Source organism: Triticum dicoccoides, chromosome 5A (assembly GCF_002162155.2).
Source record: "Triticum dicoccoides isolate Atlit2015 ecotype Zavitan chromosome 5A, WEW_v2.0, whole genome shotgun sequence".
Taxonomy (NCBI): domain Eukaryota; kingdom Viridiplantae; phylum Streptophyta; class Magnoliopsida; order Poales; family Poaceae; genus Triticum; species Triticum dicoccoides.
The window spans coordinates 638,316,731-638,332,196 of NC_041388.1; the positions used below are offsets into that span (position 1 = coordinate 638,316,731).

A 15,466-nucleotide genomic window follows, 5' to 3' on the forward strand; every position below is an offset into this window, starting at 1 on the left:
TATTTTAAACTTTTTCTCAAAAATCTATACACCTTATATCAAGGAACGGAGGGAGTATTTTTTAGTTTTTTTGGAATTTGTTAGAAAATAAAAGCAATTGCATTGTCGTAATTATGTTTTTAAGCCTAACAATGTTTTTTATGTTGTGAGCCAAACCACTTGTACAATTTCATGGTTTCAATTGGAAAGTTGCAAAAAGGCAGTACAACTAGGAACAGACATAAAAAAAAAGATCTCGTCCTAATTATATATAAATTTTTTTTGATGAAAAGGGTTTCCCTACCCCATTTTTATTAATACAAGCCAACCAGACCACGCCTAAACTGTTTCCAGCGCTCCGGAACAAGCCAAAGTTGCTGAACCAGATACTACAGGTTTAAAGCATAGGAATAATCTACTACAGTAGCAGCCATGGGTTAAGAACAAGTCAACCAAGCTACTTCCTCTGTCTCATAATATAAGAGTGTTTTTATACTATATTAGTATTAAAAACGTTCTTATATTATGGGACGGAGGGAGTATTTTATTACAAGATCATCGATCTCGTCCTAATCAAGATGGCACGGGAGTTACAAACATCGACACAGTCATCACTCACTGAAGAAAGGAATATGTCGATGTTTAGTCCTGCTTAGACCAATGGAGTGTGTGGTATCTACGTCAAAAGGTGTTGCTCGTGCAAAACCGTTGCGTGTGGCACTTGGCACCACGCAGCAAAAAGGCTGAATTTATTTCCTCATACCTTCTAATCCAATTCTGCTCAACGGCCGATGCCGTGTGACCTCTATTTGTTCTAATACTAGCTGATGAACCATCCTTGGTCTTAGAGGATTGATGGGGAATGACGAGTCTCAGTGAGTGCTCGACGATATTTATTTTTTATGGCAACCTATACATGTTTATGCGTAAGTGGACATGCACATGCTTCATCAGTCCTCTCTTAACTATTCCAAATGCATTTGGCAGATGATTGATCAGTCATCATTATGTGTGGACAGTTATGTTTCGTAAGCATGCATCCAGCTCACATGAATAATGAATTCTCTCCATTCCATGTCTCTTTTTATCTCTTCTCGGTCTATCACTCTATCTTATCTCGTTCTCCCCCAGACCTTTCCTCCTATCCCTCTACGGCTGCTCATCTGGCCGGGGACGTATGGGGGTGAGGCTTTGCACTCTACTTCACTTCGTAATCCGTTTGTTTGTGCTTCCTTTCATGGTTGCTGTTTGAAATTTGGAACCAAATCATATGTGTCACCGCTGTTTGGAAGTTGATTTTGATTATGAAGTTGAGACTAGACGGAGTTGATTCTGGACCCCGCTTGCTTAGGACGCCCCGCCGGCAGAACGATCCCATTACGGATATTCTGGAGGGGGGCACACTTAACAAAGCACAAATATGGGAACTCTCCCTGCGATCACCATCGTTTTTTTGGACAAGGAGGATATACCCCCGGCCTCTGCATCTGGGCGATGCATGCAGCTATTTTATTAATTATTAATATAAAGCAGGCTCGACAAAGAAGATAACAATCATTCGAGCACAAGGGGTCATCGATCAACCTAGTTCATCCTCCTGACAAGTTGATTGATGTAGTTCTCATGGTTATCGGTGTCACCACCCTCAACGTAGTGGTTCCTTTTCTTCTTGAGGCCCCCCACCGGCGCCTTCAGTTTGAATGGCAAGTTGTTGGTCTCCTTGATGTGTGGGTCGGCAGTAAAGATCTCGAGGACAAAGTCCTCAATGCGAATGATGTTGTGCTTTCCAAGACCCTGGTAAGGCAAGAAAAAATGGTCGTAATCATCCCAGAGTTGCGTCTTTAGCTGAAATAAGGTAAGAGCCATATGTGGGCAACAATCAACTTCTAATAACCTCCTCACTGACTTTGTTGTTGATCAGAGGAATCATTTGCGTGTTGAGCTTTTCATAACCTCTCATGTGTACATAACATCCTTGATGCTCTTCGGGTTTGGATACCTACAAACAAAATTATTTTATCCAATTAAGTACAGATGGAGCGTGACACAGACTCGTGCAATATCCAATATCTTTGACTAGTTGCACTTAGGATGTATAAATCCTCGAATATAATTTGCTTCAAATCTACTCAGCTACATATCGATAATTGAAGGAATTGCGTAGCAACCATTCATTAACAAAATTTATATTTTAAGCCCAATGTGATTTACTTGACAACCAAGTCTTTGTACAGTTTCACGGTTGCATGCGGACATTTGCAAAAGTTAGTACTGCTGGGAGTAGATCTAGGAATCCACACCAAGAATGATATCGTCCTAATTGAGATGGTGCAAGGGTTACAGACAAAACAATCATCACTTGCTGAAGAGATCCTGATCCGGCCACCTTCGGTCAGGGTAAGCAAGTTGATTCCACCCCGTCATGCTGCGATATGATTGTCAGAAATGTTTGGACTGGCAATATGTGTAGTAGCATCTACGCCGATCGAAGACACTGATCCTGCAAAGTCGTTGTGTGTATGAGCAGGTGGCCTCGTTGGCATCACGCAACAAAAAGATTGAATGTATTTCCTCACACCTCCTAGTCCAATTTTTCTCATCGGCAGGTTGTTTCGTGACCTCTAGTTGTTCTAATACTAGCTGGCGAACCATCCTCATCCTTAGAAGATTTGAGTGGGCATGAGGATTCCAAATGTTGATGTATATGTAAACATTTATAGGTCACATGAATGCGGGGGCTCTCATTTTCCCTTGTTTCTTTCTATGTCCTCCCCCGGCGTGTCCTCTCCCATCACTCTACGTTGGCTCATCCGACTTGGATGGGAGCGGAGGAAATTTTCACTCTCCTTTGTTTTTTTTAGGAAATGGCCATCATGACTTACTTTATTGATTGAGCAATATCTTTTCATCATTCACTAGGGTGCTTACAAGAAAATCAGGGGGGTCATCGACCTAATTACAGGATACATCATTCCATAACCTCTCTTCTAGATAACCTCAGTGATACTCTTCAGGTTTCATTACCTACAAAGATAATTGTTTTACCCAGTTAACTACAGATGGTGCATCAAATAGACTCTTGAAACATTTGGTCGTTAGTTTGTTTTCCTTGCAAACAACATGGATATAAATCTCTACAAAGTTAGATCATTCAAGACTTTTATGCGCATGAGCTAATTTTTAAAAATTCTAGAGGGAATAAATATTCAGATTAGTACGTAGGAAAATATTATTCAGATTAGTAATCAGGCTTCATTAGATGTTTAAGTTAGTTAGAACATTTTTAAAATAAAATAAATCACATAACAATAATTCATTGCCGAAATTCAGTTTTTTAGCGCAGTGATGTTTGGTTGACAACCTTTGTGCATTTTCAAAGGTGCGGGTGGACAGCTGCAAAAGCCAGTACAAACTGGAGTTTTAGGACCACGCGTCAACAATGACCTCGTGATCTAGGAACATAGATCACCCGCTGGAGAAAGCGATCTTGATGGATTGCTGAAAACTGTTTGGACTGACAGTATGTGTAGCCGCATCTCCGTCGAAGACATTGATAGTGCAAGCTTGTTGTGAGTAGGAGAAACTGCTCTTGTTGGCATCACACGGCACGAATGTATTTTCCCATACCTCCTAATCCGATTATGCTCATCGGCTGGTTGTTGTGTGACCTCTGGTTGTTCTAATACTAGCCAACAAATCATCCTCGTTTTTGGAGGATTTAAGTGGGGATGAGGAGTCCAAGTGCTCGACGGTGCATCATATATAGTCTCAGTACTCTATACATGTACTGTTGCCAGTGAACGTCCACATGCTTCATCAATCTCCCCTTAGGTACACTTATGTTTGGTGGAAGCATGAATCATTTTCCTCTTACCACTCCGATCGTATGGAAACAGATGTACGGATATATAGACATATTTTAGAGTATAGATTCACTCATTTTGCTCCGTATGTAGTCTATATCATAATCTCTAAAAAAAACTTATATTTAGGAATGGAGGGAGTACTTCGTATATCAGTTTGTTTGTGTGTCAAGGCCTGTGATGGGGATTGAGCTGAATCAGCCGAAATACACTATGTTCACCGTGAATAACAAAAACCGAGACCTTGCAAAGCCTGCATACTAGGCTGACAACAACGAGAAACGTATTCTCAGCACGTAGCAGAAGATTAAATACGTCTCATAACATCCACATACAGAGTCAGATTATAGGTTTAACCGAGAAGCGAGGAGGGATCCATGTATGCACCAAATCGTGAATTATTTACGACTAACCAATATGCCAACTCGACCCTTACTTAGGCTATGTTCGGTTAAACTCCTCTTGGAGAGGAATGGAGAGGTTTGGAGGGGATTGAGGTGGATTTTGACTCATAGGGGATTTAATCCTCCCCAATCCACTCCAATCCTCTTCAAAACTCTTGCAACCGAACAAAGCCTTAAGGAGATTGAATCCTTGCTAAATAAACCTTGTGTGTGCTTCTTCAAAAAGGGTGTGACCGTATAGCGTATTACTCATATAAAAAAATTAATGTCTTAAGTAATGTATCGATGGTTGGGCAATGCACCACTCTGTGACCAATATCAAGGATTGTTTCACAGTGTGCGTAGAAAACAAAACACAATTGAACAAATCTTAAGTACCTCACCTCCTATGAGGCTATGACTTACTCCGGCCTAGGCTGCGTTCAACAGTGACATAGTTCTGATGAGTCCTGGTGTCACAAGAACCGGAAGTTCTTAGTCAGTTCTATATACTGAATTTTCCTCCACTATGATGCCCCAATTAATTTAGAAACCTTGGACCTTAAAACACGTGTCACAATTAATTTAGAAGTCTTTGACTAATTATCTTCTTTTTGAGAAAAAAAATATTATTCCCCAATGTAGATTGTCTTTGCATACTCTGTTATCAGTGTATTCTACACCGACCGGAGCACTGACAGTTGCCTATGTAAAATGTATCCATATGGAGTGCATGTCCGAAGAGATATTTACCTTTAGATCGGACTTCCTTCACATTGATTTGGATGTGGTATTTTCCTTCTTGTTGTAGACTACGCCAGTTAAAGAATTCTTTTCTATGTGTGCAGTCGAGCAATATTGAGGCCAATTGTGAACTTATTTCACTTGTATTACCCTGGTGTGTGTTTTGTGTCATAAAAACTACCTTTATGGGAAAAGCGTTGCCATGGATATACATTGCAGTCCTCGAATTGTAGTCGCCTGGGGATAGTGGGATATGCTTCCTCATCAAGCTCATAAACTCCTCGCACTTGTACACTTGAGCTTGGGTCACTGTTGTTTAAGCAAATGAAACGATCTACTTTGTCATTAATGATGCGTGGTGCTCTCAGCAAACCTATCTCTCGTCATTCTACGGAACTGATGTCCATGGCAGTTTCCAAGCCAGAACATGCTAGAAAATTTCATACTAGGACTTTTTGCCTTCTTTCGATGTGTCGTGCTTGGCTTAAGGTCAAAACTTCAATTTGCTGACTACTACTCCCTCCGTTCAAAAATACTTGTCGGGGGAATGGATGTATCTAGACGCATTTTAGTTCTCGATATCCATTTTTGTGTATTTCTTCAACAAGTATATCGGAACGGAGGGAGTATAATATACTCCCTCTGTACCATAATATTTGTAGTTTTAGCAACTCAAACTGAGTTGCTAAAACTACAAATATTATGGTACAGAGGGAGTAGCTATCAATTGGCTAGTGTTCTATGCAATAATCTCCACTGCAGATAAACAAAATGTATGGTCATTAGTTTGTTGCTCTTGCAAACAACCCGGATATAGATCTCTACGAAATCACAAAACCATAGATCATTGAAGACTTAAACGCAAGAGCTATATTTTTTTAAAAAAATGGAGGAAATAAATATATAGATTAGTATGATGGAAGTTATTATTCATGTTAGTAATTCAGGCTTCATTGTATGTGTAAGTTATTTAGAATATTTTTTACATAAAATAAATTGCATAGTAGCGATTCAGTGCCACAATTCAGTTTTCTTAGCCCATTGACATTTCATTGACAACCAAACCTCTATACTATTTCAAAGTTGCCACTGGGCAGTTGCAAAAGCCGGTACAACTAGGAGTCAATCTAGGAGCCGACATCAACAATGATCTTGTCATGGCACACGGGTTAGAGACACAACGGCTGAACAAGGCCATATTGATCAGACCACCTTCGGCACGAGCAAGTTGATGCCATCCCTGCATGATGCAGAAGGTGACCTAGTTGGCACCTCGTAAAACCGGTTGGATGTGTTTCGTCATACCTCCTAATCCAATTCTGCTCATCGGCTAGTTGCCGTAGTTGTTCTAATACTAGAGGACGAGGACGAACCATCCTAGTCTGAAGGGCCGAGTAACTCCCAAGACTTCCTGGTACAGATGCCAGATGTTTGCAACTCATAAGGTATAGAGTTGGTCCCCTCCCTCCGCGTCGTCTCCCGCGAGGCGGCCCGGAGGCCAACCCCAACCCTCGCCGCCGCTCCCTCCTCCCCACTCCTCCTTCCTCGCCGCCGCCCAGGGGCGCAGCCGGGCGAAGCCCTGCTGTTGCCGGCGGCGGCGGGGCCCCTTTGTCTTCCCACTCGGGCGGTGCTGGCGCGGGCCGGCGTCCCGGGCCGGGTCGTGGAGCTGCAGCCGGGCTCCATGGCGGCGCGGCGGGCTGGGGTGGCGCCCTGCCGTCCCTGCCTCCCCCCACGGCGGGCGGCTAGGCGGATGGCGCATGTGCCCAAGACAGCGGCGACTCCAGCGCGGCCAGATCTGGCTCATGGCGGCACGGGCTGTCGGTGGCCACCTCTGCCGTGACCGCGGCAGGTGGTGGTGGCACCGCGGCAGTTGGTGGTGGTGGTGCGGGCCGGAGGTTGGAGACGGCGGCCGCGGCGGCTCTTCCGGATCTGGCCTTTCGGTGACGTGGGCCACGGCGGCTAGGGCTGCGGGTGGCGGCCCTGACCGAGGCCCCCTCGGCTGGTCGGGGTGGCGGCGCAGTGGCGGTGGTTGCGCGGGTGCGTGCCGCTGCCGTGGTGGTGGCAGGTTGATTGCGGCGGCGGCCAGATTGTTCTGGCGGCGGCTCGTCTGTAGGCTGCCTGTATCGGCCTTCGACTCCTCTTCTCGGCGTCCGTTCGCTTCTCTCGCCGGTGGGTTGGCCTTCTCCCGGCTGTTGTCCATCGACCGTCTCGCACCCGGTGCCGTAGGACTAAGCTGGTTTCGCGCCCGGCAGGACCGGCCTGTCTCGCGCCCGGCAGCAGGACTGCGCTCGTCTCGCGCCCGGCAACAGGACTGGCCCGTCTCGCGCCTGGCGACAGGACTGTGCTCGTCTCGCGCTCGGTGTCGCAGGACGGCTCGATGGAGGCTTGTCGCCGGCCTATTGGGTCTCGGCGTGGGACCGGCCAAGGGTGCGAAAGCCGGAGCCTTTCCGCCCGTCTCTGTGGTTGGGGTATCGGTGGGGCTCGGAGGACTTGGTGTCAAGGTCTTGGATTCCGGGGCAGCGGCCCTGGTGGTGGTGGCGCGGTGCTCATGGACAGAGCTCGTGCCTCGGTGCTGCCCGGCTGCCATGGCCGTGTGGGCGCCATGGTAGCCGGGATGTGGCGTTCGGTGGCAGTGTGTGTTGGCCGGGGTGAAAACCTCTCTATCTTCGGACGGACTGGCGACGGCGAAGATCGCTTCCTTCTTGAAGGCGTCGTCGCGGCTATCACTGCCATCGTGTTGCTCCAGGGGAAACTCTGATCCTCGGATCGGGCGATGGCGGCGCTCCGGTGCCGTATCCTTCCTGAAGGCGCCGCCTTGGAGTCCACGGTTCGTCATATGCGGCTCCACTTCTTCGCGGTGTACACGGTTGAAGCTCCCGGCGGCTCGTGTAGTGCTAGGGAGTGTGTTGCTGCGCTCAGCGCCTATTTATCCTGTCTTGGGTGTGTGTGCGTTTGTGGTGGGTACGTGCGGTTGTACTCGACACTGTTGGTCTATGCTTTATATATAAAGCGGGATGAAAGTCCTTTTCCGTAAGAGGATTTGAGTGGATTATAACTAGAGGACGAACCATACTCGCTCTTAAGAGGATTTGAGTGGGGATGAGGAGTCCGCTCGACGGTGCATAATATATGTTCTCCATAACCTTTACATGTACTGTTGCCAGGGCAGAACATGCTTCATCAATTTCTCCTTGGCTATTCCAAATGCATTCAGCGTATGGTTGGTCAGTCATCGTTAATGCGTGGGAATGTGCTGCTCTCTCATTTTCCTTTCTGAAGTCCGGCTGCAATGTTTGTTTAGTCGGAATTTCCAGCCGAATGCAAGCCGAACCCGAAATATATGTTAGCATAAGAGCAACTCCAATAAGGTGATTCAAACAGACACCGATTTTATCTGTTTTTTATTTGTATGGGTCGCCTGTCCGCGCGTCCATGTTCGCTTTTTTATTTGGGTCTGTGTGTGCGTCCAACGGCAGCCAGAGCCATTTTCAACATGTCCGCCCTGACATTTTCTCGAACACGTAGCAGGCAGGGCAGGGGAGCTCGCAGCGCGGGGGAGGGGGAGGTGCTGATGGGCGAGGTCGAACCCCACGGCGGGGGCGGCACGATGAGCGCCACGAGCATGGCGCGGCGAGCGCGAGGGCACGGCGGGGCGAGGCCAGGCGCTGTCGGGCGTGGCGAGACGCGCGACCAGGAGAGGCGGGGTGGCGCGGGGACGGTGAAGGTGGGGGCGACCAGCAGCGGTGCAGGGGACGAGATCGGGTCGGGCACGCGAGCTACGACGCGTGGGAGACAAGGCCGGCGTCCACTCTGTGCAGTCGCGGAGCCGCCTCGCTCGCTTCCTCAGCACCGGACCCTCGTGCCAGATCGGGGAGCGGCGAGCAGTGGAGGAGGGACGTGACGCTCACCTCCGCCCAGATTCAGCCCGCGGCCGAGCGCGCGACCAGCAGCGGCGGCAGGGCGGAGAGCGGCACGACACGGCGCGACGCAGCAAGGGTGAGCGGCGAGACAAGGAGCAGAGGCGCATCGAGCGGTGGGGTGGGCCAGCTAATAAAAGTAGAGGGGATGGGGTGGGCCAGCTAATAAAAGTAGAGGGGATGGGTGGGTGACAAGCGGGCCAGGCCAGGACGCACACGGACAAGGGAGCCAGAGAAAGCATCCGTTTTGTGTCCGCCCACGACCTAAATGTGGCTCAAATTTGGACACTAAATAGAAATGGGTCGCTGTGTCACCCCTTTGGAGTTGCTCTAAACAACAGAAAAATTTACGCAGAACCAGCAAGTTCAAAGTAAAAATTACAAAGCCCCACATACTAGGTAGACAGCAACGAGAAACGTATTCGAGGCACATAGCAGGAGGCATTAAACACGGTCTCAAAACCTCCACATACAGAGTCAGATTCTTCCAAACATGCATATCATGGTTCCGAAATATCAAAACTGCATCCACCATCCACTTCCTAATGTAAAGCAGGCTTAACAAACAAAACATCTTCCGAATACAAGAGATCATCGATGATCAACCTAGTTCATCCTCCTGACGAGCTGGTTGATGTAGTTCTCGCGGTTGCCGGCGTCGCCACCCTCGACGTAGTGGTTCCTCTTCTTCTTGAGGCCTCCCAGCGGCGCCTTCAGCTTGAAGGGCCACAGGAAGTTGTTGGCCTCCTTGAAGTGAGGACCGACGGTCAAGATCTCATGCACAAGGTCCTCAATGCAGATGATGTTGTGCTTTCCAAGACCCTGATAGTAGACAACAAAATGGTCAGAGAATCAACCTAGAGTTGCATTTGGAAATAAATTAAGGGCCATATGTTGAGGAATCTGACTGCTCACCTCCTCGATGACCTTGTTGTTGGTCAAAGGAATCCTTTGCTTGTTGAGCTTGCCATAACCTCTTTTGTAGATCAACTCCCTCACACTCTTCAGGTTCGGGTACCTACAAGTATAATGATTCGATCCATTTAGATACAAACCGAACATCAAAGACTCTTGTGTCTTTGACTAGTTGACATCAGGTTGTAGAATTAAATGCAGGGGTTGATTCAGAAAGAGTATTTAGTGTGAGACTACTCTGCTAACTGTGTGAAACTTCCAGGCTCGCAATAGGAAAAAACAAATCTAGCAAGGTTCTAACAAACAGCAATTCAGTCATTCAATGTTGAAGGCATGTATCATGTACCAACAGATAAAAAATGCACACTTGTAACATACCCATATGCAACATATGGCTCGACCCTGCGGAGCATGTTGATGGTGGCCTTGTTAACCTTCAGGAACACTCCATTGAATATCTGCACAATCAAAGAATTGGCACAACAAACACAAGTAAAAAATCATTTCAAACAAGGTATGGACGCATGAATCAAGTTCAAACTTGACACAACCAACAAATTGTCCAACCCACCTGTCTCAAACGCAACAGCTGCAAGATCTTCTTGGTCTTTGGGTGCATGGCATTGATACTGCAGCCAGACATTTGACAAAATTAGCATTAACTTAAGCCAGAAATGAACACAACATACACATCAAGACAAACAGTGGCAAGGTGGTGTGAGTTACCCTCTGATTCTGACAACAAACAGCAGCTTAGCCTCAGGACTGACATAGAACCCACCCTTCATCCGGGCCTCACGCTTAAGCTGAACCAACTCCTTGTCCTGCAAACAAAACCAGCATTAAGTATATTTCCCAAAGTTAAGCTATTAGAAGCAGAGCTAATGGTTCCTTCAAGAAGGAAACATTTCAAAGATACCAGATGGGCGTCAAATCAAGCAGAAGGAAACATTTCAATGACACTAAGCTGGGCGTCAAATTTGAACAAAGATTGCAGCAATTTACACCGAACAGTTATAGTCGACACACTAAAATACAGCACCTAAATCACCTTAAATGGTTCAGGTTTGATTTCATTTTGCTGCAACACCATGCAAATCTGGCCTAGGTCATTATATATATATACACACACACACACAATGGCATGGGACATGGACATACAACAACATGCAAAGAATTGATACAGCTAAGAACCGAAGGGCATCTCTAGGTCACTGCGGCATCACCGTGAACGAGTATTTACATCTATGCATGTGTATGCCTACCTATTATTAGCAGAAATCGCATCGAGTACGAACAGGAGTCACCGCATACAAATGACCCAGTCACAGATCCAACGTAACGCATCCTCGAACGCTTAAATCTAACCACGAACGCACGAGCAAGCGACCGCTAAGGGGCGAGGGATCGGGCGGGAGCAGCGATCTGACCTGGGCATCGTACTCCTCGGCGTACTGCTTGGCGCGGGCGTAGATGACCTTGACGTTCTCGCTGGATTTCTTCTTCTCCTCGACGGCCTTGGTCTTCTTCTCGGCGGCCCAGAGCTCCTCCCGCTTCCTCTTGAGGAGCACCGACTCCGGCACCACCACCTTCGCCGCCTCGGACGACATCTGCGGCCGCAAAACCAAACCCCAGGGTCAGATCCGGCAGAGGAGCGGGAGCAAATGCCCTGGCGCGATGGGAGGGCGTGCGCTTACCTCGACGAGCTTCCTGCAGGGGGAGGGAGGAGGCGAGAGAGAGGGAGAGAGAGCTGGAGGCTAGAGGAGGCGGCGGCGGGCGGAGGGAGTGGCTTATGTAGCTGGGGTTTGGGGGCTAGGGTTTCGGAAGGGGGTCGTCTGGATGGGCTAACCCGGCCAGCAAAATGGCCCATAAGGCCCATATTCTGTTGGGCCGTCCGGCTCGCTATTGGCCCACACCATGCGTACCGTGTAGGCCCATGTAACCTCTCACGGAGGCATTCGCAACTGCTTCGCCGTCGCCGGAGGGAGCCCGCGCGGATGCCATCGCCGCCGCATCCGCTCTCCTCGCCATGCCGCCGCCGCGTGTCCTCCTGATCGTCCTCCTCCTGCTCTCCTCCGCGCGCAGGTGCGCCCCTCTCTCTCTGTCTCCGTCCGCGCCTCTTTCTGGTACTGTTCGCCAACAGCTCCGCCGTGCGTTGCCCCCGCAGCAGCCTGGAGGCGGAGGAGTCGGCGAGGGCCCTCAGCGTCGGCGATGAGCTGGTGGGCGAGACGATGCCGCTCCGCCACGGCCGGAGGGTCTACAGGCTCGCCGGGCTGCGGCCGCCCGCGTGGTACGAAGTCAAGATCTCCTACCCGGCCTCCGTACGATCTCATTCTCACCCTGGCTGTCAAAAGACAAAGACCATTTGTTTCGCCAGTAAACCCATTGCATCTTCTTGTGCTTGAAGGCGCTGCTTGTGGTTTGCAGATACCGTCCAGCTTTTCGATTCGGCTCGTGAGCGATCCTGATGCTGTGGAGGACCAGGGGAGTAAGAACAGGAGGCTGCTCAACACGGAGAAGATCATTTTCCAGGCTGAGAGCACCAAGCCGGTTGGTGTTCAGTGAATTATTAGCTAGAATTGTTGCTTGGCTGCAGAATCAGAGTGGCGTGCCCTTTGATGAGATGATTTATAATGGCTGTTTGTGATTGAAATATAGGTTTATGTTCTTGTCACGGTGGAGCCTGAGGGTGTGGTTGCGAAGCCAAATGTATCGGAGAGAGAGCTTGCCCTGTTCAACATTGGTATGCTAGCTCGTAATTGCTGTCTCTTTACATTTCAATTTTCCTTGATTAGCCAATAGCCGATAGACTGCTTCTAGTGTCTGTTTGTAGTTTGTTCATTTTGTGCCATGCCATAAAATCAATCATTGCTTTGAGCATCATCATGTAGTATTTGAAACCTTGGTTGCTCACTGATCAATGCTTGATATCATTTCCCCGTTTATCTAACAGGTAAAGGTCTTGAAATTTGTAGAACATTCTTCCATACAACGAAATATAAGTCACTAATATGTACAAGTAAGCCTAAAATGCTGATTTGTGTGATAAATTGTATTAAAATGGAGATGATCTGCGGCCAGAACTTTTAGACGATATCAACATAAGCCACCTACCTAAAGTAAACATTTCAAGGAAAACTAGAACGTTATTTACTAACCTAACAGGCTAAACATACTAGCAGATCCTCAATTTTGTTTTCACTATTCACTTTCTCTTTGTATGCAATATATATGTCATTATGCACATTGCATGACAACGAACTGCATGCTGTTCTAGTAAGTTCAGTTTAGTATGAATGTCTGTTGTTCCCATTTAAGAGCGAAGAATTCTGTTGTGAACTGTGCGCTGTTCTGGTAAGTTCAGTTTAGTATGAATGTCTGTTGTTCCCATTTAAGAGCGAAGAATTCTGTTGTGAACTGTGCGCTGTTCTAGTAAGTTCAGTTTAGTATGAATGTCTGCTGTTCCCATTTATAGCAAAGCATTCTGTTGTGAACTGTGCGCGGTTCTAGTAAGTTCAGTTTAGTATGAATGTCTGCTGTTCCTATTTAAGAGCAAAGCATTCTGTTGTGAACTGTGCGCTGTTCTAGTAAGTTCAGTTTAGTATGAATGTCTGCTGTTCCCATTTAAGAGCAAAGCATTCTGTTGTGTCCTCCTGTCATAAATATAAGAAATTTTGTTCCCATTGGCACTACCTGACTAGATGAATATTATTACATCTGAATTGCATTAGTACAATTGTACAAAAATCTGCTTCATTTAGGCAATAGCTAATGTTGTCCCTTTTTGCTGTAAGAAAGATGACAGCTCAATTGGAGAATGATATTCATTGGCTGTAGATCGTAATTCAAAAGTTGGGGTGAAAAAGATGGCCTGTTAGAGATCCTTGGTTTTCTGAGTTATGATATTTTTGTAGTTACTTGTCCGTTTAGTACTTGGAATCTGAAGCTGTTTACACGTTGGTTCCATTTTGCTTCTGTGGCTGTATTTCTAAAGAAGTCATACTCATCTAAAATATCTGAAGCATGTTAATTGGTTGTTGGTTCCTAGTGAACCTTTTCATACAAGCTTGTTTTTTCCAAGGCCATGTGAATTAGCATAAACGAGTAGGCACAGCAGTACTGTACAGTGTACACACAGGCATCAATAACTATAGGTAGTGAGCTTTCATATCCACAAAGCAGGAAAGTGAAGCTTGGTTATTCCAAGACCATGTAATTGGCAACAGTTAGTAGGCACAACCCTGTCTGGTGCACCAATGGTTGATATAGGCACCTAGTCGTTAATTTTTGTTACACTTTAATAGGTTTCCAGCGCCATATGAAGTAATTTACAGAAATAGATAGCGCACAGAGCTTGCTTTGAAATAGTTTGATTCACGATTTTGATTATGTGGAATTAGTTGCATCTAGTTTTCCCTTTCACTGGCTCTGGTTGTCATTGCCTGGTCCTTTGATGTACTGCTTTGAGTCACCTAAATAGCGTTTCTCATCCAAATTGCTCTTTTTAATTTCCGTTGTTCTGCAGTGTGTGATGAACTTTTGCTGGGGATCCCTTGCTTTGCCTGGTGGGTTGGAATTGCAGCAGTGATTTGCCTTGTGTTGGCATCACTAGCACCGTATTTCCTCCCGATCCACAAGCTACTTAACTACGAAACTGCAAAGTCGACCGACGCCGATGCAGCCAAGCTATCGTGATCGCCCGGAACACGCTGTATGAATCTTCAGCTTTGTCTGTCATACTAGAAAGTTCGGCTCAGTTTAGTTTTGCATAGTAGGTAGCAGGCTAGTGCACATGTATTGTCTTCTTTCTTCTTCCCTTCCTTTTTGCCCTGCACCAGACGCAGTTGTACAAGCATCTGATGGTTGTTGCCCTAGTGTTTAATGCTAGATACGTCGTTCAGTCCTGTACGGTTGCCTCATGAATTAATTGAAATACTATGGTTTTATTGAATGAATGTTTTGCTGGTTGCACCACTCCAGAAAATGGACCACAGGTTCCCCATGAATTTCAGATGCTGACTCTTCCTGTGCCCATTTCATTCTGTTGTGATTGAAACGCGGCACTGGTTACGGGTCTCGTATCACCTCAACTTGTGGCGGAGGTCAGTAGTAGTTCACACTGTGCGGATTGATGGGCACACATCAAGATAACCAAATGGATCTGCATCATCCATGTTCAGTTAACTGCCACATCAAAATTAAGGCTGTAGCTGGAACAAAAGCGACAAGAAGATCGTGTGGTCGATCAGTTCTCTACCCGTCGAAAAGATGCTTGACATAAAGCAGTTGCGCTTGTGCTGTCACATTCTCCTGAGAAGTTACTGAATAAATTGATTAGCATCGGCGGTAGATCAAAATTTAAAAGTGAGAGTTGGCCTAGTAGGGCATCTGAACCCAAAATTCTAGCATCTGAAATAGTGTGTTTCAGTTTCTGTATCCCCAACCATCAGATAACCTGATGATACAGAAACTGAAACCCACTACAAAAACTACAGCAGCCGCAAACTTGCACCCTCAGAGCTGAACTTTTAAGCACTTGTGATACTAATGCTTTTTTTTACACATTGGTTCCATTTTGCTTTAGTGTCTGTATTTGTAAAGAAGCTCTACTCAATCTAAAATATCTGAAGCATGTTCTTGCACAATGACAGTGGTACTATAAACA

General features: G+C 46.8%; 1 protein-coding gene and 1 pseudogene across 1 annotated transcript; one reads left to right on the forward strand and one right to left on the reverse strand.

Moving 5' to 3' along the window:
- Positions 1-9,286: 9,286 nt before the first annotated feature.
- LOC119303637 (60S ribosomal protein L7-2-like) lies at positions 9,287-11,622 on the reverse strand. The gene is made up of 7 exons (XM_037580766.1): positions 11,499-11,622; positions 11,232-11,411; positions 10,528-10,625; positions 10,373-10,430; positions 10,180-10,259; positions 9,802-9,904; positions 9,287-9,708 (listed from the first exon to the last, which is right to left on the reverse strand). The coding sequence occupies exons 2-7, from the start codon at positions 11,409-11,411 to the stop codon at positions 9,493-9,495; spliced, it is 735 nt and encodes a 244-aa protein (XP_037436663.1). The 5' UTR covers positions 11,499-11,622; the 3' UTR covers positions 9,287-9,492.
- A 176-nt stretch (positions 11,623-11,798) lies between these two features.
- LOC119303638 lies at positions 11,799-14,752 on the forward strand (annotated as a pseudogene).
- The last annotated feature ends 714 nt before the right edge of the window (positions 14,753-15,466 follow it).